The sequence below is a fragment of the Dinoponera quadriceps genome, unplaced genomic scaffold, assembly GCF_001313825.1.
Source record: "Dinoponera quadriceps isolate SergipeBrazil2010 unplaced genomic scaffold, ASM131382v1 scaffold2346, whole genome shotgun sequence".
Taxonomy (NCBI): Eukaryota; Metazoa; Arthropoda; class Insecta; order Hymenoptera; family Formicidae; genus Dinoponera; species Dinoponera quadriceps.
The window spans coordinates 301,167-323,678 of NW_014556388.1; the positions used below are offsets into that span (position 1 = coordinate 301,167).

The 22,512-nt window shown below is 43.4% G+C and overlaps 1 protein-coding gene and 1 long non-coding RNA gene across 14 annotated transcripts in view; one reads left to right on the top strand and one right to left on the bottom strand.

Annotated features, from left to right (window-relative positions):
• The window catches only part of LOC106747268 (filamin-A), a 63,804-nt gene that overhangs the window by 4,691 nt on the left and 36,601 nt on the right, over positions 1 to 22,512 (bottom strand). For 6 of the 10 annotated variants that reach the window (XM_014624631.1, XM_014624632.1, XM_014624629.1 and 3 more), the window contains 5 exons: positions 20,101 to 20,239; positions 13,592 to 13,814; positions 4,607 to 4,747; positions 3,632 to 3,934; positions 1,950 to 3,005 (listed from right to left, as the gene is read on the bottom strand). In XM_014624631.1, the coding sequence (XP_014480117.1) occupies positions 1,950 to 3,005; positions 3,632 to 3,934; positions 4,607 to 4,747; positions 13,592 to 13,814; positions 20,101 to 20,239 (1,862 nt within the window). Of the gene's footprint in view, positions 1 to 1,949; positions 3,006 to 3,631; positions 3,935 to 4,606; positions 4,748 to 5,688; positions 6,029 to 6,584; positions 6,702 to 13,591; positions 13,815 to 15,950; positions 16,057 to 20,100; positions 20,240 to 22,512 lie in introns of those variants that run through there. The other 4 variants (XM_014624639.1, XM_014624637.1, XM_014624636.1 and 1 more) reach the window with 4 other exon arrangements.
• LOC106747270 lies at positions 16,925 to 21,419 on the top strand. Of its 4 annotated transcripts, none has more exons than XR_001374646.1 (5): positions 16,925 to 17,229; positions 17,623 to 17,933; positions 18,032 to 18,181; positions 20,754 to 20,894; positions 20,972 to 21,419. It is a non-coding gene; the product is annotated as an uncharacterized LOC106747270 (long non-coding RNA). The 4 variants fall into 4 exon arrangements; XR_001374647.1 differs by having other exon boundaries at positions 17,643 to 17,933; XR_001374644.1 differs by having other exon boundaries at positions 16,925 to 17,933.

Genomic DNA, 22,512 nt, shown 5'->3' on the forward strand with positions numbered 1-22,512 from the left:
AACGAGCTACTCGAACGGACGATTCATTAACACTTGTTGTGGGCGACCGACATTGATCTACGTCCGCGAATACGCGGTGCACACGTAAATCCGACCGCGCGTAAATACAGGGTGTCCCATCATCGATGGTAGTTGTTTCAGTGGCGATCTCCCAGGGTGAATTTAGTGTCGAGAATCTGACGAAAATCTAGTGAAAGAAAGAGAGAGAGCGGGCACTCGTCGGCGGACTACCTAACGTTGGAGATCCAGAGTCGGTCGCGCTAGTCTAATTTCGGTTAAGCTCCTCGTCTGGCGAATATCGGGTCGCTTATGTGATCCGAATATGAAAGAAGATGTTATTCTTGCCTTCTCTCTTCGATTACGTATTGGTATCGAGTCAAGAAAATGTCATCAAGATGGTTGAATTTTTGTCTTTTTATTTAACGCCAATGTAGATCTCGGCTATTTCGCGACCGGAGGAAAACATGTCAGATTATATAATGAATAGAGGAGACGTGTGAAACGATCTCGTGAATCGAGTATCGGGAGAGACATTTGAAGAAAAGTGTCTCCGTTTCCAAGAGATTTTGTCATATTTCGAGAAATCAGTAGCATCGTGTTTTAAATGATCGTATTGCTCGCGCGCTTCGCGTTAACGCGTTTATCGAAGATACGAGATTGTCGGGAATAAAATGATGCTGCGTTTCGTCCCGATTTCATTTCATGATGATTTACACGGAGCACGATGAGATCCAACGGCCGGTCAGTTGGATGATTTAGCGCTCGTGCGAATATCCATCGGCAATCCGCGGAATCCGCGCGGATAATTTTGGACGAGCGTTTGTGACTCACTCGCAGACGACGGCGCGCAATCGATTATGCGCGAGCGCGGCGAGAATAATCCAGATACAAAGTGCGGAATCGTAAATCACGGCGTGAACGCTCGATCCGTCAGACGGCGAAGTGGATTATTACGCGCGCGAAACTGCGTAAATACCGTAGGGACCGGCATTAATGTCTCAAAGCGCGGGCCGTCCTCATGACGATCGCGACGGCTCGAGCGAGAATGGTATATCGACGTTGGCGAATGCCATTCTCTCTCTCTCTCTCTCTCTCTCTCTCTCTCTTTCTATCTATCTATCTATCTCTCTCACCGTCGCCTCGCAGCATTTTATTAACACTTTACCGTGACAGTCCGCTGGCCTGTTCGCGGAATGGTAATTTTCGGGAGTTGCTCTTTCAAATTAGCGACCGAGACACCACCCCTACCGCGTGCGATGACTCCGTGACGTTGCGACTGCGCTTATTCATAGAACTCTAGACACTGACTGAAATCACTGCGTGGTCGAATTTACGATCGAATTTGCGAATTTCCATTGCATTTCCAGTGAGTTTAGATTTCAGGCGCTCGCCCGAGACCCAAATCTACGTTTTGAAAGCGTCGACCGATTTTCTTATTACTATTTCAAACATGCTCTTTGAAATAATAATAAGAAAATCGGTCGACGCTTTCAAAACGTAGATTTGGGTCTCGGGCGAGCGCCTGAAATCTAAACTCACTGGTTGCTCTTTAAAACATGTCGCGATCACGCCACTCAGGTCATTTTGTCGAAAAACAAGATTCACTCGTTCGTTCACACTGTGCAAATCCATCTCCCTCGGGAACAGAAAGAACCGGTGATTTGCGCATTGAGGGAGAAAAAACGAAAGATTGCAAAATATTTATTCGGTGGGTACTGCCGACATACTTAAATTTGAATTCCCTTACTTAAACATAAAATAAACAATTGCTCGCGAGAAAAGCCGCGGATCTAAGGAAACGTATATTTCCTCGCTTCGGAAAAAGTGTTTTTCTCAGTGTAAATATGTTACTGGTACATTTCTTATTCTCCCGATATTTTGCCCATCAGCGTGTTAATCGCGAAAGGGTGCGTTAATACAGACGCGAGGAGGCACCACCCGCGGCTTACCAGGTTCGTTAACGACGTAGCTGACGTAGCAGCTGCCGTCCTTGCGATCCTTGAAGTCTATCTGCGCCTTGCTGGGTCCCTCGACGGAGACTGCGAGAGTGCCCGCGCCCGCCTCTCTGGTCCAGATGTTGAACTCGCACGGCTCACCTTGCTCGCCTCTCTCCAGGCCGGGTCCACCCGCGTGGACCCTGTGAGCGCCGCCGTCCCTGAGCGGGCCCACCGTGAACTGGAAGGGCGAGCCGGGGATGTGCATCGACTTGTAACGCACCGACACGGTGTGTACGCCGAGTTCCTTCGGCACGAAGGCCACTGCGTAGATGCCGTCTTCGGCCTCCTTGATCTCAGCGTCCTCGGTGACGCCGCCGGGTGACGTGACGGTGGCGGCCAGGTCGAAGGACGTGATACCGGGCATCTTGAAGGTCAGCTTGCATTGACTGCCGACCTCGGTGATCGGCACCGCCTCCCTCTGCCTCTGGATCTTCTCCCTCTGCCGGTTGCTACCCTCTCCGCTGACCTTGACGGTGAACGGCGAGCCTTCGACGTGGTGGTCCGCGAATTTCAGGTTCATGATGTAGTAGCCGGGCTCGGTAGGCTTGTACGAGATGTTCAGGGTGCCGTCCTCGTTGTCCTTGCACTGAATCTCGGCCTTGCTCGGCCCCTCCATGGAGAGAGAGAGACCGCCGAAGCCAGCGTTCTTCGTGTCGATGGAGAAGTTGTTCTCCACGTGGGTCTTGCCCTCCTGCAGGCCGGGCCCGGAGACTTTGACCTTCTTCGCGTCGCCGACCTCGCGATCCTTCACGTCGATCTTGAAGGGAGAGTTCGGTATGTGCTTGCCCATCCTCTTCACTCCTACGGTGTGCTCGCCCGCTTCACGCGGCGTGAACGACACGCACATGTTGCCGCTCGGCATCTTCTTCAGGAAGCACGGCTCCTCCAGACCACTGGGTGCCGTGATCGACGCGTTCAGGGACTTAATGTCTGCGTCGGATACCTTGCCCGGCAGCTGCACCTCGCTGGAAGAACCCACCGAGATCTGGTTCCTCTTGCGACCTTCGCCTGGAAGCGGAGTTTAATGAGATTCCTTGCGCGAAGATCTATCAGACGATTAACGTTAATTTATTTATATCATATCGCTTAACGTTAATTTATTTATATCATATCTATTTATTTATATCGCTTCTCGATGTCACAATATTCTAATTTTTTTATTTTCTCTCGTTAGGAATTTAAGTAATATAATGTAAGAATAGAGAAAAAACATAGTAATGAATAAATAGAATATAATTACAAATTAATGAATTATAAAATAACTTAATATAATTAATATGAATTATACATGAATATGAATATATAATTAATAATGAATTAATTATAATTTAGTGAAATTAAAAGTTATGTTAATTCGTTAAATTTAAATGATAATAACAATTATTAATTCGTTTTAATATAATTTATAATGATACTCTATTACATTTTGTTATTACACTACATTCTTCCTCTAGTTTTATACATTATGTTATTTAATTTCCTAGCGAGAAAAAATTAAGAAAATAAAAGGTATATTTTTGAATTAATATAATTTTACAGAAGTATAATATAATAGAGGAAAGTAAGACAGGAAGCATATAATATATACTGAAAACGCTATAATATGTAAAATGCAAAAGAATCTTGACACATACCTGTAATTTTGGCGACATAAGGGCTGCCCTTGATGTGCTTGTCGCCGAACTTAACGGTGATCTTGTATTCACCGGGCGCGGTGGGCAGATAAGACACGGAAACCGTGCCGTCCTTGTTGTCGTGGCAGCAGATCTCGGCTTTACTGGGCCCTTCGACAGCCAGCGAAAGACCCCCTGCACCGGCGCCCTTCGTCGAGATGGTAAAGTTTCCGGGCTCGCCGCAAACGCCATAGATCAGGCCTGGCCCGTATGCCGTTACATACCCACTCGCCAAAGAGTCAACGTGGAATTTAAAGGGGGAACCTGCACACGAAATTGCACATGAATATCGAGTGCACAATTTATTGAGAATATGTAAAAATTAATAAAAAAAAAAAAGAAAGAAGAACGAGTCATTTAAAAATGTATATCTACATAGAAGAAATTTGGATTGAATTTACCTGAGAAGGAACGTATTATGAAATCAAACGTATTTATGACGAGAGGAAGCAGAATTTCTTATGAGCCAAATTCGGCCCTTATAACGAAAAATCTCGTTTTCTCTCGTCGTAACAGTTTCAGTGGCTTACCGTCAGGTAAACATCAAGCAAACATTTCTCCCGTACGATAATTATTCAAGCCGCGTAAAATCAATCTCGACAAAACACAGGCATTGCATTCAGGTGTTCAGGATAAACATTGACACCCGAAAGTAAGCGGAAAATTAACGAGCGAGTCGCGCGAGATGGAATTAATTTCCCGGACGGCGGTTTATTATTAGCGCGAACCGACGCTTTCGCGTGCGCCTCCATTACACGGAGAATGAATTTCCACATAGCTGCTATGTTTCAGGAATCGGATTCTGTGCTCCGCACGTTGCTGACTCGCGCGGTGGTGTATTCTTGGACGTTCCATGGACCACCACCGTGTGATCGATCGTGCCCGACTATTGCGTAATCGCCGTTAATTCGCGAGAATGAACGGATTAACTCTCACCCTGGACGTGTTCGCCGTTGAATTTCACATAAATCTCGTGCAACCCTTCTTCTCGCGGCTCGTACTTGATGGACACCGTGCCGTCATGATTGTCCTCGATCACCGGCTTGTCCACGTTTCCGCTAGGCATCTTCACTTCGGCTGAAAGCACACATACACAGAGCGTCGTTAACGTTTGTTCAGGCACAATCCAAGGCCATCTACGCGACATAGCTTTCCTCGAGTGCGCCGCAACCGGTTGGCACTAGCACGCGAAATTGCGGCTTTCGCGCCCAAACAGAATTCCGTATCGAAAATAACCACTTAATAGTTATGTTTGTCATACGCGCTTCATATTTGCGAGGATATACAAACTAACGTTTACGCGTCTTATAAATAACCTTCCACCTTCGCGGAAACGTCACTTCCTGCGTTGCTTCTGCAAAAATCATCGTGAGCTTTCAATTGGTTCTACCTTTTTTTAGTTAGGCATCTACACTTTTTGCCGGCCATTATTGTACGTGGAGAACTGTGTTCACCATTGTTACGTGTACAGTGGTGAACAGGAAGGTTGCAACACTTTTTCTCGATCAGTTTCGCAACGCATCTCGTATCCGAGGAGGAGGGTGTATCCCCTGAGAATAACGAAGAAACAAATTCTCCTTGAACACGCGATGCGTTCCGAAACTTATCCCAAAAAAAGTATTGCAACCTCCCGCTCACCACTATAATACGTGTGCGGAAAATTTGCGGAAGAGACGTCGGAGAAATGAAAATAAAATATCTCAGTTATAGAATCATGAAAAATAAGCCTTCATCTTCGAGTAAGGGGACGAGTATTAGCGTCTTGCAGGAGAAATTATGTGTCATACGAAATATCGAGAAATAAAATGTCTTTTAAATCAAAATTTCATTCTCTTCGTGAGCGTTTACGTGTAACCGAAACTGAGGCGAAAAACGATCGTGCGTGAATTTTCCGACAATGTTCACGGGATCACAATCATCACGGGAAAATAACGATTCGTTCGACGGGACACTCGGGGTGTCCCTCGTTAGCTCGGAATTAGTTGGCAATGTATCGAGGAGCTCCTCGGAGGCGAAACCTTGTCTGGTGTGGATGTAATAGAGGCTCTGGAAGGTGAGAGGCGCGAAGTCGAGTCCGGGTCCCGGCGCTTCCTCTTTCTCTCGAGCGATCTTAACGTAGCAGACGGTTCCGCGCTCGGCGTGGTCGAATTCGCTGCAGGACACACTCTTCAACCAGGCTCTGTAGAAGGTCGACACCTCCTGCCACGTGTTCGATTTCTCCGTGTCCTTCTCCACCCAAATCATCTCCAACGGGGACACTTGAGGATCGTGCGAATTACCGTCGGCGTCGACGTACTTGCCGGGAATTGTTACCGCGATTCGTTCGCCAGGCCGGCCCGATTCTCGTTAGGGACCGCTCTGGTCGCCGCAAGAGTTTCGTTTGAAACGAGAAAGAAGAGACTGATATGTACGTTTCGTCGGGAGGGTCGCGAATTTATCTCGTCCTCTCGTGCGAATCGCAGAACACCGATCGCGCACCAGGGCGAATTTTGCGTCTCCCTAGCTCTATCGTCGCGGTCACCGCGTTTCCTCCGGGAACCGAAGACCGAGAAGTAGGATCGAACGGTCTTACTTTTATCACGCGAGTGAACTTCCTCTTTCTTTCACGAAGATAAGCCCAATTAAATAAACCCCCCCAGAAAAAGAAAAAAAAAGGAAAAAAAGAATGTATCTCACGACTCTCGGGGTAGTTGAACAGCAAGTGGAGGAACCCGGGTACGAGCGTGACGTCACGTGTGCCGAAAGCGATACTCCAGGAGAAGCGAGAGCCCCCGAATAGGACGGCGATAAATCGCTCCCCGAGACGTCCGCGCTAAAAAAAAAAAAACGTCGAGACGAGGGTTTGGGCCGAAGGGGATGGGGGAGGGAGGAGGTGGGGGCGACCTGAGGAGAACGGACCGACGAGCGAACCAACCGACGATCGACAACGCACAACGTTAACGACGTTTCCTCCCGCGGTGTTCTCCAGCCAGTCTCGTTCCCGAGGTCTCCAGCTTGATGGCGCCTGTCAGTCGACCTCACGAGGGCGCATCTCCGGCGCGACTGACGATCCGCGCGGCCACCGAAGTCGGTCGGCGGGCGAGGACGAGGAGAGGCGGCCGGACGATCTGGCCGGGCGATCTTTTTTCCAGCGGAGCTACCAGAAGAAGCCGTCGTGCGACGGACGCCAGTCTGCCTCGTCTATCAAGAATCCTCGTCTCGTTCTCTCTCTCTCTTTCTCTCGCTCTCCCTCTTCAATGATCTAGATCTCTCGCTCTCCCTCCGGTTTTCTTCACAGAAGCGTGTCCCTCTCTATCGGTCGCAATCGGGATAACGTGCACGCTGGTGTACGCTTCACATTACACTCACGCTGCCACGTACACACCCGGAGCGGAACCTATAAAGGTTCACGCACGCGCTAATCCGAGGATTCCGCGGCTGGTGGGAGGAAGCGGATGGTCGGCGTCGCGGCGCCCGCACCTGGTGCGACAAGATTTATGGCCCAGGTATCGTTGTAGAGGTATATTTTTTACATCTCTATATATATATATATATATATATATACATACTGTGCACATATCATGTATTCGTGCGGCGATGAGTGAGAGAGAGAGAGCGCGGGGTGATGCGTCGAGTGATCGAGGACACGGATGGACGGGTGTGCGCGGTTATTGCGCGACGGATCGACGCTGGACGGGTCCACTCGATCGGGGTAAATCGGGAACGACGACGCGAGCATCATCATTAGGCGCGCACGCGATGACGTGTTACTGCCGGCCGTGCGACGCCTTCGATTGCCGAAGGAGAGACGCTCGAGGTCGCCTTTGGAATGCGATACTTCCGCGGGACCGGAGGTCGCTATTATCCGCTTCTCCATTCTGATTCGGCAGGGAAGTAACGACTTATTTTCGAAAGTAACGATTTCTTCGTGGCGGAATTACTCGGGGACGGATCAGTGGTACGAACTTTTCTTCCAGTGTCGCCTGGAAAGACCAGGATTCCTCGGGTTAGTCATGCGGAATGAACAGTCGCACGCGTGGGCGCACGAATTGTTCCTTAAAAAAATATTTCGCCGTCTTTAACCCGGGAAAAAGGTAGTTGGAGTAATGGAAGAGAGAAATTCGGCTGAATGTGACCCTGTTTTCAGGTCGGAAAGGGACACTTTTCCGAATTGTATGGGAGTATATTCGAATGGTATTGACGTATTATTGAGTATTTTTAAGCACTAAACACGTACAGTGCTGCGTAAATTTGAGGTGTGTAAACGTATCTTCAATTACGAGTACAAGTTACCTGTTTAATATCACTCAAAGAAACGGTTTTGCAGTCATAGCAAAAATTATCTAGATCTCTAGATTATCTAGATAGCGAGGTCAGCTAAGATGGATAAATATCTAGCAAACATTTCAATGTCACATGTATATTGTATCCAATCAATATAGATGGCAGAGACGGAATTTTTATCTGAACAATTTGTCTAATTTAACAAGAAAATCTCTCTGTGGAGTCCAACCGGACCAAAGCCAGTCGCATTTCTTATTAAAAATTAGTAAGTAGAATCTAAATTTTCTTGCACATATTACTAGAATGCTACTGCTATAAATTATACGTACCACAGACAATTTTCTCGCGGATGCAAAAAGAAACAGCGATACATTTTTACATACATTACATTACCTGTGACATTTAGAATTCCAGCTGGACCGGCAAAACATTTCCCCGAGTGACTCACAAGCACTCACGTTGCACATGAAATAGCACGAGTAAATACACGACTCTTCAACGTGTTTCTTTCCGCATTGAGGCGAAACCGGAGCAAAAGAGGAACGTATTAGCGTGCTGTCACTCGTCAGCTGGAAAACGAGTATCAGAGACGGGCGACCTCCTCGAAAATACTCATGCATACTCGCGTGTTCTCGTCATATCCCTTCATTTAGACCGGCCGAGAGCAAGAGACGAGCGTAAAAATGATAGAACGGCTTGAAAATGGTCCAAAAGTCAAGGGGCCGAGGAATAAAGCAGTGAAATGTGCTTTTGCAAAGGAAGAAAGAAACGATCCGGGGACCGTTTTACCGAAGGATGTCCCATGGGACATTACGTAAACCGGTGTTGTCGCACGGTAGAAGCGCCGGAGGTCTCAAGATAGACAGGACGGAGATTTTGGCGAGTGACAGCCTGACCTCGTCGTCCGGAGGAAGCGGTCGAGCTGGGTGCACCGCGGCCCGGTGCATTAACTTAATGCGCGTTGCAGCCACCATGACGAAGAGGAACGGCTGTCCGCCGGGTTTTGACTAATTACGGACGGGCGTGTTGATGCGTTGAGAATCTAGCGAGCGACGCGACTACATTATTCGCGCGCGCATCACAGCGGGAGTTAATAGTCACCGACAGACACCGCGCAATCCGCGGCAGAAGCAACGACCTCGTTCGAAGAGCCGCGCTTTTCGCCCGGCTGAGATCTCCCTCGTCAGCGGTTTGTCGTCGTATCGATGCCGCTCTCTCTCTCTTTCTCTCTCTCTCTCTCTCTCTCTCTCGGTCGAGAGCGAACGTCGTTTCACGAACTGGAGTAGCGGGGAAAAATAAACCCGAGTCGCACGGCCGGCTCTCGCTTTCTTCCACTTCCGAGCCGCGAAGCGATACTGAGCGAGCGCTTCCAGCTCCAAGATATCGATCTCTTGGCAAAGTGTAAACGCGTCTAGCTACCATCCGACGACGAATCGCGCGAGTTCGTCGGCCGGAAAATTGTTCCAGGAGTGGATTTTCGCCCGGGAGCGAGCGAGAAGAGGTTGGACCGGAGGAGAGAGAGAGAGAGAGGCCGCACAGACACCCGACGCGGTGGAAGGGATCGATCTCTTGCTGAAACGCCGTCATCCTTGGAGTCTCAAGGCGCGACTTTGGAACGGCCACGAGTACGCGCATCCGGAGCTACTTAATCAGCTAATATTAATATCGCCGACAGAGTGTCGCGCTTTTCCTCCACACGCACACTCGCCTTCCACCAGCCTGTCCAGCTCGCCATATTTTTGGCAAGGTGGTGAATAAAGCGCGATGCCGAATCCGTCGTGTCCGTCATTTGACGCCTCCTGAATGCGTCGGTCAAGCGTAGCGCGCGTTAAGTACGCGCGATTGAATCGCATTATTCGTTGTCTCTTTATTCACTAGAACCATGTCGGACGGATAATACCGATCGTCCCGCAACCGCGCGACGCTGCAACGTCTTTCTCAGCAATAACCGGAGCTCGTATTATTCGTTCTATTTTTAGCGTATTTTTCGTAAGAAAAGGATGTTAATATTTGCTCATTAAATATGATTAATCTATTAATCTATTAACGTTCGATTAACACCGCCGACGTTGAAATTCGGAGCTCAGTAATTCAATTGTTAAACAGGCTACCAGATTTATTCTCATACGACTTTAAATGATTAAATTGGTTGTTGTATTATCAAACTAATTAATTGAATTTAGAGGGAAAAGCACTATCGTACGCTTCTACCGGCATCTCGAATGGAGTTTTATAGTCGGGTATATCGGGCTATACATGCCGGAATTTCATACAGATTTTCGATATCAGTATTGGCAGTCAGCGTCGGCTCAATATTTGATATTTGCTTATAGTCGGATGATAACTCGGGCTCAACATCGGCAGATAGTTCTTAGCCAAACATTCGTAATCGTAAGTAAACCAAGAGAATTTCTAGCGAAGTGCTGCTGATTGTATAATGGCGGTTTAGTTTTCGCAAGGTGTTTGCCATCTGAGAAAAATGACGGATTACACGGAAATCTCAGCAGAAAATTTTTCACACGCGAGAACTTCATATTTTACGTGACCATAACTTCCGATACCTACCGCCTCCGGATTTAAATATATTCTGGCATCTCTGTGCAACGAGATATATCGCGTATATCGCGTGTCGTAATTCATATGTGATCGCATATCCTGACAACAGAAAAAGATGTATTTTTATTTAATAAATTTTATCGCATCCAAACAAATCTCATCATTGGCATGCTCCAAAGAAACTAATGTTTTAATTACTAAGTACGATTGTTAGACTTTTCAACGAATATATATCATTATTTTGAATAAAAAATTTGTTCGAAACGAAAGATAATTTTCTTGTAAAGGTGCAATTGTTTCTCCATGTAATCGATTAATTTTCATTAAATTTGGAAGATTAGCGAACTGACATTACCAGATTAATGGAGAAATTAATTAATAAATTAATAGATTAAGAATAATTACTCTTTTGAGTTAAAAAAGATAAATCTACGATAATAAATCTGTTTCATTTTGCTCCAAAGTGTTTATTTCAACCTCCATTCAAGTGAATCGAAAAGAAACGAAACGCGCGAATTTCATTCATTCAGAGAATATAATCCTTCGCTTATTACACCGAGAGAAAATTATACGTGGAAAAAAAGGATCAACTCTCACAGCTAAAAATTAGCTGTCCATGTAATAGATCTGAAATTTAGTCACCAGACTTAATTTTTAACTATGGGAATTAATTATTTTCTTCCGTGCACAACTATAATCATAGCTGTGCACGTCTATAGTCATAAGAATTAGTTCCCACAGCTAAAAATTAAATTTCACTTGTATCACATATAGGCAGCTAGTTTTTAGCGGCGGGAGCTAATTTTTCCCTTCCGTGTGATTTAATTTTTACTTTATTTAAAATTTCACCTGCATTTGTTTGTTTTTACCCTTTTGTTATATGCTCGATCTGTATGCGCGATTATGTTCCACGAATGATGGATCCTTGACTAATGATTGACAGCCATAAATCGGCCGAGCGTTAGCTCCGTTGTAATATCCCGCTATCCTATATGGAGTATCACGTTTCCAGCATATCCGATTAAATTGCGCCATTCATCTTTAATCCGCCAATGCGATCCCGCTTGTTACCGCGGTAACGTATTGTCGGTCATCGATCAATTTCGCGAGCGGAGTGTCAAGTCATCGAGTGTACACGCGAGTGTACCAGCCGAGTGAAGCGTGGCTGCACACGCGCACTTGATTAATGACGACTCATTCCTCGTCACAACGTCCGTTATGTGGACGTTTAAAGATAATTTACGTCTTAATCGCGTTGGGAGGAGGGCGTGTTTTACACCGACGGAAATTTAAGAGCGCGCAAAACGGACACTCCGCGTTTCGCGCGGGGCGGAAGAATCCGCGTCGTAAAATCTCAAGAGCAATCAAGTTCAGCACATGTTGCGCAGTAAAACTCGAGGTCTATCACTGCGCAGCGAGCACCGGTCCGTTTCGGGCGACGCATGGTCGACTATTGTCGTTAAACTAATAATAGAAAGTGAAATCGGTAATCACGGAAATGCCCGTATCCGTAATACGTCGGTTTAAAATTCGCCGAACATCGAGACGAGAGACGAGTTTATCCTTCCGCGTGTCAAACAGTTATACATTTGAAACGATATGTTATACATTTCAAACAATCTAGAGAGTTGATGGCTCGGGGAACTCGTTATGTACAAAATGTTTCGAAGAAATTCATCCCTCAAATCACGGTTGAAAATCGTTTCCTGTCGTAAGATAAGATCGTTTTTCATGGTATGTCATCGAGAAGAAAAATTGAAAAAGCTAAAGTTTTTATGCAAAACATTTCTCAAATCACTGACTCATATAATCGGATTAAAAAAAAAAGTAAGAAGAATACGTGGCACGATAAATCTTTAAAATGAAACGAGATAAAAAATTAAATATTAAATATAAATTGCAATTTTACTTAATAATTGTCGAATTTGACTAATTACGTAGCATGAAGTACGACGTGAAATATACTCTTATATAGAACAGCACGTTCTTTGGAGTAGTACGAGCTGATAATAAATCAGACAGACCAGCGAATTTCATTCGTCATCGATTGACAGCTCGATTCAATTTCGAAGAATAATTTCTAATTTTATCACAGCCATTTCCTTAAATAGCTGTCATTCATAGCTTTAGTCGCAGTAGTACGAGACAGTAATAAGTCGTACGGCGGGACGCGTTATTCTCGTTGCGCCAAGATTGAAATTGCGAAATAAAACTTCCGTTTCATAAATCAAGTAACGTTAATAATATCTGGTTTCTTCTGGCGTATTAATCAAGCATGATTTAATATTACTAATCGATTTAATATTACTAATTGTGCTATTATAATTTTCAGTGTCTTATCGCAGCCAACACCAAATCAATCGTGCAACACCAAATGGCATGCACTCAATGCTTATCCTATATTGTCGCAATCGCATATCAGAGCATCGGAATATAATTGAATAACTTTATTTTATTCCACGATACTCACACATGCAATCTACACTGAGGAAAAGATTTATTCAAATTTAGTAAATTTGATCGCATCCAAATAAATTTCATCATTGGTATGCTCAAAAGAAACTAATGTTTCGATCAATAAGTATGATTGCGAAACTTTTCAATGAAAACATGTATCTTTATCTTAAACAAAAATTTGTTTAAAAGGAAAGATAATTTTCTCATAAAGGAATTATTTGTTTCATTTTATACATTTATTGTAACCAAATAATATTTTATTTGGCCAAAAGATATTATTTCAAATAATAGCGTTCTTTCTGTTAAATAATAGAGTTTTCTTGAATGAGACAGCGAAATTTTTATTCAAACAAATAATATTTCGTATATGTTGTTTCTATGAAACAAATTTTAACCAAATAAATAGAAATACTAAATCTAGAGAAACCTTTTTCTCTGTACCAGGTATCGCGAAATTATTTACGGAGAAATTGTTATTCTCCAAGAAAGTTTTCGCATCTTAATCATTTTTATGAAAACCCTTTAAAGGAATCTTCTTCAAAACTGCACAAGCCTAAGATATATATTTATAGAGATTTGAAAAATTTGCAATGCGACGGGAAAGTTTGAGAATTTTTAAAATTACGAATCAAAGATGATACTCACAAATGACTGTGCCGCCAGCGAGAGGTAACGGAATGGAATTCAATCGGATAACGTTGAAGTTCTTCTTCGACAGCTCCTGCTGGCTGCTGCGTTTTGTGGTGACGGTGGAGCTTTCCTGTAAGGTGGTACTGCACTGCTCGACGACGTGCTGGTTTTGCCTTTGCCGTGATTTACGAGCCCGTTGAGTCTTGTGCGTGCTATGCTCCCGATATTCCTCGGATGCCTGAAACGCCACCCGAATTTTTTGTATCAACGTGATGAATCAATGAATATTATCAAAAAATTATCAGGAATGATGTTATCAATGAATATTCTTAAAAAATAATTTATCACATAGTAATTCTCATTCTCAGCAAACGTCTTTTCTGAAATGTGTGTTTGTAAGTTGTGAGAGATGTATTAAGTAATAAAATAAAACGCTATGCACAGAGAGATGCACAAATAGCATATATCTATACAATTAACATTTTTCATCGCGTGTATTTGTTTCGTTTATACTTGTATACTTTTCTCATGAAATTTCAGGTTGAAAAGTGCCACCGAGGTGTTAATAGAAACACGTCTGGGTTACAGGACGTAATGAGGACGTGTCGCTGGCGATACAATAGATCGCGAAATCGCATGATCGATGAGATATTTCGGTATTGGAGCAAAGCCAAGCATTAAAAAGATCGTTGTTTTTTTCTCTACCGAGCGCTAATAAAATTCTGACGAAATCTTCACGGAAAAGAGGAGAGCCGAAATTTTCGAAATTGGGAGATGGTGTACGCTACACCTCATTACGATAGAATCTACGTATTTCGACGCTGGTCGCAAGCCAAAGTGCGCCGCGTGTAAAGAATTTATTATGTAACCGCATCAGATTCATTGCAAAATCCTCCTCACGGGGAGCCTGTATCTATCTGCATGGATTCGCGTTAAATTCTAATTCGCAATGGTGATAACACTCTGCTCGATTTCTATTTAAACGTTAAGCCAAGTTACACTTAAGAATTCACACACTTAAGAATCTTAAGTTGTCTTAAGCTGCACTTAAGAATTTATTCCAATCGATTTTACAACAATGTCCGGTTCTTTAATTGAATTATAAAATAAAGCGACGCTCAGCTGCTAACTATTAACTTTACCATTTTTTGTAAAACTTGCGAATTTCTAATTAGTGCAATCAACGTAAACGTGTGCTATTAGAGAATTACACTTTTGTCATTTCAAGAAATTTAAGGAATCTTGTATAAAATTCTTTTAATTATCTAATGTATCAACTTGAGCTGAAAATTATTGTTTCTTCTTCCTATAAAATAGCATATTATACGTAAAAATATAACAACTACTAAATACTTCTTCACATGCGTCGCGTACGAGTATCTATCGTACTTCCTCATATTTGCTGAAAACTTATACTCCCGAGCTGAAAAAATGTGCGTAAGCCACTCAACGTAATGAAAGATGTTAATTCCATAAAACGCTGCTGTCAATTAGGACGTATAAAATATTACGCGAAGCATGTTGATCATCGAGACGCAATATTGCGGCTGAAACCAAAATTAGCTTTCGGGAGGGATACCGAACGCGCTACATAAATAGTCACTATCATGGTGCAAAATGCGATGCGATGACACCAAAGCGATATCACTATAAAACTTCTATTTTCGCCATCTCATTCCCGGGGAAAGAATGCCAATCGATCTGTTTGCGATTAAGCCCTTTCCCCGACCTAATTAAATGTGAAATTTCGAATTTTGTACGGTAGAAAATTTATCTCTCTGTCAGGACTAAAATTTTCTTTCCAGAATTTTTCCTCTATAAAGCGTTAAATCTGTCAAAATAAAAGCAAACTGTTCTATCCTAATTGTCCTTATTCATCGATTACTTAAAAGTGATCATTTCTAATCTTCAGTTAATTTTAAATATCAATAAACTGGTCCATTTAATTTGCTTTATCTTAATTTTTTCCCTTTTAGATTTCGTTTATATAAATATGAAAAGAGAGAGAGAGAGAGAGAGAGAGAGAGAGAGAGAGAGAGAGAGAGAGAGAGGAAGAAAGAAATGGAGAGAGACGAAGAAACTTAGGTGGCCAAGTACGTTAGAGTGGACCATCCTTTAGGATCTACTGAATACCCCAGAAGTGGAATAAATGACTGTCGTAAATTAAGACGTTATTCCGCCAATTAGCCCGCTGAAATCCGGTGTCGTTTCTTATTCTATCAGTAGCCATCGCGATCACTCGTGTCACTCACTCAGTCCGCGGACGTTCGCGACCGTCACAGGCGCCATATTCTAAACCTGCCGGGAGGTCCGCGAGCCGTTTGTCTCACTACGAGGGGTTGCTTGATTGACTGGTTGCATGTTTTTCGCGTACCTGACACCAGCTGTCACACTTCGGCTTCACCGATTTACGAGGTAACCGCCCAGCTACGTCGGTGGCCGACACGAAACTCGCGCCTCGCTGGTAACCAACCGGTAATTCCGGGCACAATGCTGAATTTGATGTACCATAATAGATACCTAGCCCCCACTCGGCGACATGACAAAAGGATTAAGAACACAATGCGCGATGAGAACGTGGGATACGCGAATTGACATTAACGTGAGCCTCGTGATTCGATCGTCCGCGAGCACAACGACCGCCGAGCTCGTTGGAAATATCGCCGAACGATCGGAGATCGATCTCTGAACAATTCGTTAGAAATTTTGGTATCATTCTCACGTACAGATATAATCGCTTAATCAGGTATATACATAAATCAGAAGCAGTGCTCTCAATTTGCGCATGTAGGCCGCAACATCTCAAGTGTCGTACAGCACAAAATATGCTCCGGAGGCTCAAATACGCGATCCAGAAAGATAGTAAATTTGGATAAGGCCCAAATATAATGTTATGCGTTTTGTTTACGACCAGTTCAGCTATATTAAACTGACATTAAAGCGAAGAGCTTACAATCCTCCTAATACTCTATGAAACACGCGCAATTATTTATGCGACTCCCGCGTAAACCCCGCCGAAGTATGTCACCGTTTTTTGGCTCATTTTATATATATCTCGCGACCGTGTCATGATAATAAATATTATAACAAATTTATCCGTGGACAACAACGTTACGTGATCTCACATCCTCTGTGTATCCTTCGAAAAATTTCTCCCTTCTTTCCGACAAAATCGGTCAATTTCTCTTCAATGAGAAATATCGAATTGCCAAAAATGTATGGTTACATCGAGTGTTACGTCGAATTGCAAATTGTCCGGGTTTCCACATGAGTCGAGTTTCTAAAGTCGTCTTCGGGGTGGATTTCTGAAATTTTTATTTTTTCGGGGGGGGGGGGGGGGGNAGGCACCGACGAGAGGAATGTGTCGCACAAAGTCGCCGTTGTGAATCGTGGCACGGGGTTTAATTTAACTCACGGTATTAATTCACTCCCTCGCTCCCTCGGCCACCCACTCCGGTTCCTGCTTATAAATTTGGGAAAGCCTGACTCGCACTCGAAATAGTCTAGGAGCTCTCGACGGAGGATGGACGGCGACGGCACTCGTATTGAATTTCAAAATGGATCATAGCCTTAACATCGAGAATACAATTGAGGGTCGTCGCTTTTTCACGAAAAACATACACTTTCGGTGGAGGCGATAGAGTGATCGTCGAGTATGTGACGAGTATCTCGGGATTATTATTTATGCACGGCTGTCGCTAAGAATTATGACGCGTGACCAGATTCGCTTTTCTACGTAATACAATCTGAAAACCTGTTTGCGACGGAGAATGATGTCATTTTGCTTGCCTTTCTGAAATTTTCCACTCTTCCCTCGGTAATCTTAAATTGAAAATTTAAAAATTTGGAAAAAATTCACTTCCATTCTTCCACTCATTTTAAAGTATTACTAAATTATACTTTTTGTCTCTCAAACGCGTAATAGAAAAGAGAGAAAGGTCCAAAAAATTAAATTATTAATAGATCCAAAATACTGCTCCGAAAACATAGCAACAGATTGTAATTATTATTAGATGAGATTAACCTCTTCCAACGTGTCTTTTGAGTTTGTTTTGGCAAAATATAGCTTGTTCGCAATAGCACGAATTGAAATCGAAAATAGCCGAAGCGCTTTAATGCGCCAACAGAAGGAGGACACGTGATATTCGAATGATCTCGAAATCGAATAATACTCTTCGAACATTAGAGTTTAATGGACTAATTAAGCAGACGCGGTAAAACGACGATGCGGCCGCGCGAAAGTGCGAGCGTTTATATCACCGGCTACGGTCCCATAATTTGTCGCGCCTTATTTTGCGGCGATCTAATTGCGAGACAGAGCGGACCAAAGACAATAGAAAAGTCAAACGATAGAAAGGTAAGAAGAAAAGAGAATAAGTTAAAAAGAGAGATTTTTCGACACTTCACGCACGAAGAACAGAACGCCTGACGATGTTAGTCATTTTCTACTGATAGTGAAAAAAGTCGTCCGGCACGGACGGAGCGACGGCCGACCAAAGCTGTCTCGTTCCACTGACCAGACGTACAATCGACTATGGGATAACGATCGGCCGATTTACGAGACAATGATCATGTTTGCATATCTTCGAAGCGTTAAAGGTAAAGGTAAGTTACTTAAAGTCGTTGACCCGTATTCAGAACGCACATTAGCGCGCTAGCAATTCAAAAGACGCAAACACTCTCGATATAGCCCGTATTCCAAACTGTTAGAAAAATCGATAATCACGCGTGTTCATAGCAAAATTCCTATTCGGAACTATTAATAAGTTAACCTGTTGTTGCTGTATGTATTCTAAATACGGGCCACAGATTGCACGAAATGTTCAGATTCAAGCGAAAGGGGGAGGTCTTCAGCTCCGATTGAAAAAAATTGGAGACGGCGAGAGTTTCTCGCGGTCTCGCACGAATACGCAAACACAGTACGCATCTCGTACGGGTTAATAAAAAATCCCTCATAGCTTTTAGCATCCACTTTTAACAGCTTACGGCGCGCGGCTGTCCAGCACTTGCGATAGGAAGCACTCTGGACCATTTGATGACGGAGGCACTCGCACGTGTGCGTGCACACGTACAAACACACACACACACACACACCCTCTCTCTTACACACGTAGCCGGGAAAGTCCATGCATCTGGAGTGGGGGGATACAGGGGAAGAAAGAGATTTAGCGAGAACGAGAGAGTGTGTGTGTGTGTGTGAGAGAGAGAGAGAGAGAGAGAGAGAGGGAGAGAAAGATAGACGTGTGTGGACGTTACTTGGAGCGGAAATCGTGTTACGGCGCGACGGGGTCCACGTGATGGCGAGGATTCGTGCGATAACGAGAGTCAGCGGATGCGGTCCCGATGAGCCTTCGCAGTGGACTGTTTCGCTGGAGGCTACGCGACAATATCCTGCACTACGTGTTGCCTCTATAGTTAGATACACCTCGCGCCCCACCCACCCGAGTCTTGTTGACGAGAACAGCCGGCATCCGGATCGGTATCGGGAAGACGATCGCGTGTGTCGCTCGATCGTGCGTCCTCGCCACCTTTTGTCCCGCGTTTTCTCAAAGACGAGATGACGGAGTGTCCACGAACGTGCGAGGGTAAATCGAAAACCGTGTATGGTTCCGCTCGTACGATTACATTGGACGAACTGAATTCTTCAGTCTTGAATGACTGATTAAGGATTGAAGTGGTGGCGCAAATTAAAGATTCGAATTGAAAATCGACCTCAGAAATTCGCAACGATCATCCACGAATACGCACAATTTTTAATATACTCCGTGCACTTTTTTTTACGCACAGGGTAAAATGAGGATGTAGAGTCCGAGGAAGAATTTTTTCGTCGGAAAAAAGATAATCCTGAAATATCTCGTGTGGTTGATCTTTGCCTACAAGATAATATTGATCTAATTGAGATAAATTCATAGCTATTTATAGAATTATGTGGTAGGATAATGGGGTGCATAACGCAATACGAAACGTGCGTTTGTCCGCAACAGGGTGAGGGGAGGATTTTAAGATCGGATAATGGCGACACGTGACGCCTTCATTAGCGTACGCTTCACGGTCTAATTTCGTGTAATTATTGTGCATCTCCCTGTGGGATGGATCCGGTACACTTGCCGAGACATTTAACGGTATAAATACACAAGGAAACTCGAGTCTTACGAGCTGCTTATAAGACGGATATAACTTGGATATAAAACGACGATTTGCACAGATTCGTAATATTACGTTGAATTGATGAGATTCAACGCTCAACGTACGAAAGCTGAAATTTCTGTATCTTATCTAGAAGCATCTGCAAATAAATTTTTACCGAAACATTCGTATTACTATCAATTGAAGTGGGTTGTATCTTTAAGATGTTTTAAAAGCCATTCCTTCTATTCGAAACGTCTAAACTTAAATGTGGAAGTTATTAGGAAAGTATCAGGGATATTTAATTTTTGACGACGACGGAAATTAATTTTAAATTTCTACGTACAAATGTAAAGAAAAATTGCACGTAATATGAAAAGCACATTGCAGTTGCTCACCGTGAAAGTGTAGAATCCATCGGGCACCGGTTGACCGCCAAACTTGATGCTGAGGGTGTAATCTCCCGCATCGGCAACAGTGTAGTAAATGTTAACCGTGCCATCACCATTGTCTTCTATGTCAATGTCAACGACTTCGCTGAAATCACAGTGCGAGACGTATTATTCACGATTAAAATTTAGAACGTCGGGGATCTATTCACACGAAACTTTCGAGCGACTTTCCGAAACACCGCCGTGACTCCGACTCGATACAACTCAATTCAATTCAATAAGCTATGATACAAATTATACTCCGAATACCTCATTCAATTATCAAAATTGAAACATCGAAATTTGCCGAACGTTATGGATTTTTCGAAATTCGGTGTGAATTTTCTGAAAAAAAATCTCGCCGGAGAATCTTCTCATAATTTTCCCAAAGAATTTAAGAAAAACACATCGGTTTTTATAGAGGAGCCTCGTGTTTTTAGTTACTGATCTTGAGAAACGCGCTCGAAAAACAAGGAAATAAAAAAAAAGCCTCAGCGACGCAACGTATTTTATGCCGTGTCACGTTCGGCGCGTTATGAGACGTAAACAATTATCCGTCACAGGACATGTCAGGCCCCGACGTATGAGGAGAAATTCGAAGATCACATTTGTTATTACAGCAGGCACCAGACGTAACGCGGCGTCTTGTCACCAGGTAATCCCCGGGATAAAAAATTTGGCCCATTCCGAAACGTGAGGCTTCCCGACGATAGAAAATACTGCCAACTCGAACAACGTAGGATATGATGATGAATTATGAGGTAACAGCTGCACGCCAGTGTCAGCATTCGAAGCGCGCTTATACTCGGTTCGATTAAAGCTGTAGCTGTAAACCTAGGGTGGAGGAACGTGGGTAACTTGGTTACGCATGAATACACGATGTACGGATGGGATTGGAGATGGACGCTACACGCCTTACAGATCCCGAAATATTCGCGAAGGACATAATCGTGCGAGTGCACGTGGCGCGATATCGGCGCCGCTCCACCATCTCGACACCCGCGAGCAGCGAACTTTATAACAAGAAATATGAAGTACGGTAACGAGCCGCGACATGGTTATTTTCCCTCGGTTTGCAATTTGCCGCCTAATTCCTCTGAGGTGTCACGTGGTAAAGATTAACTTGGATCGCGAGCTCGCTCCTAAACGAATTCTTCCCCGACGGATTTCCTTCCGCCATATTTATATCTGGTGTCCGATCAAAATTGCGATTTCGGTTACGGTTATTTGCGGCCAAAAATAAAAGTTTAATTTCGGTTTCGGCCGAAATTGAAAAAGAGCGTAAACTGAAACTGATCAAGTCGCAACACGTCGATCAGAGCCAATGCGGCAACTGCTGTGAACCACGGGAATTCTTCCTCCTTCACTGTAAAGCATCTTTCATCTCAAATAAATATATCTAATCATAAAGTATATCAAAAAGTTTGTTTAATTATGATTATTAGTACTTTTCGATATAACTAAAATACAAATGTAATCATAAGTGTGTGAGAACTTATGTAATCACGAGTTTCCAAAAAGTCTATTTTTCATATTTATGATGACCGTATTTTATAGTTTTTTGTTTTTTGTATCCATTACTGAAACAGCCGAAATCTTGAATGTTGTGTTTAATAAAATTTAACAAAGTATCATTGTAGTATAATTTATAGTTTTTTTGTTTTTTGTATCCATTACTGAAACAGCCGAAATCTTTAACGTTGTGTTTAATAAAATTTAACAAAGTATCATTGTAAATATATTTTTTCATTATGAAATTCATTTTCCACCTTTCCCTTGAACTTTTGTAAAACTCATTAAAGTTTCGGTTTCGATTTAGGCCGAAATTGAAAAAGAACCGAATATTCGTTCTCGGTCTTGGCCGAAACTGAAAATAGTGGTTTCTGTCAGACACCATTTATATCAATTATTTAAAAATGCGATACGAGATTGTACTACTTTATAATTCTTTTCCAGCCATGCTGAAAAATTTTCATTAGAAAAGTTAATGTCAGCTCCATGAGATCGTAGGGTCAGTGCGGCAGCTTAAATCTGAACCGAATTCGCATCAACCGTTGTTGCGAAACGGATGAACGTACAAATCGCCGAGATGGACAGGAAACCTTAGCGGCGCAAATCCAAAAGAAAGAACAGAGAATAATGTGATCTATGGCTTGGCATACGCTATGGCAATTACAGGAATACGCACGGCATTGTACGGCTAATCTCGTATATTTAATTGTCAACTGAAAGCCCAGCGAGATACGATATAAATTCGTATCAAACTGCATCACATGCACTTACAGTACTATTTGATGAAATCTGAGTCGTTTAACTTTCAAACACGATAAATCTAAGCGATATTTCAGCGTACTTTTCACTTGTGTGTTGCTTTAAAAT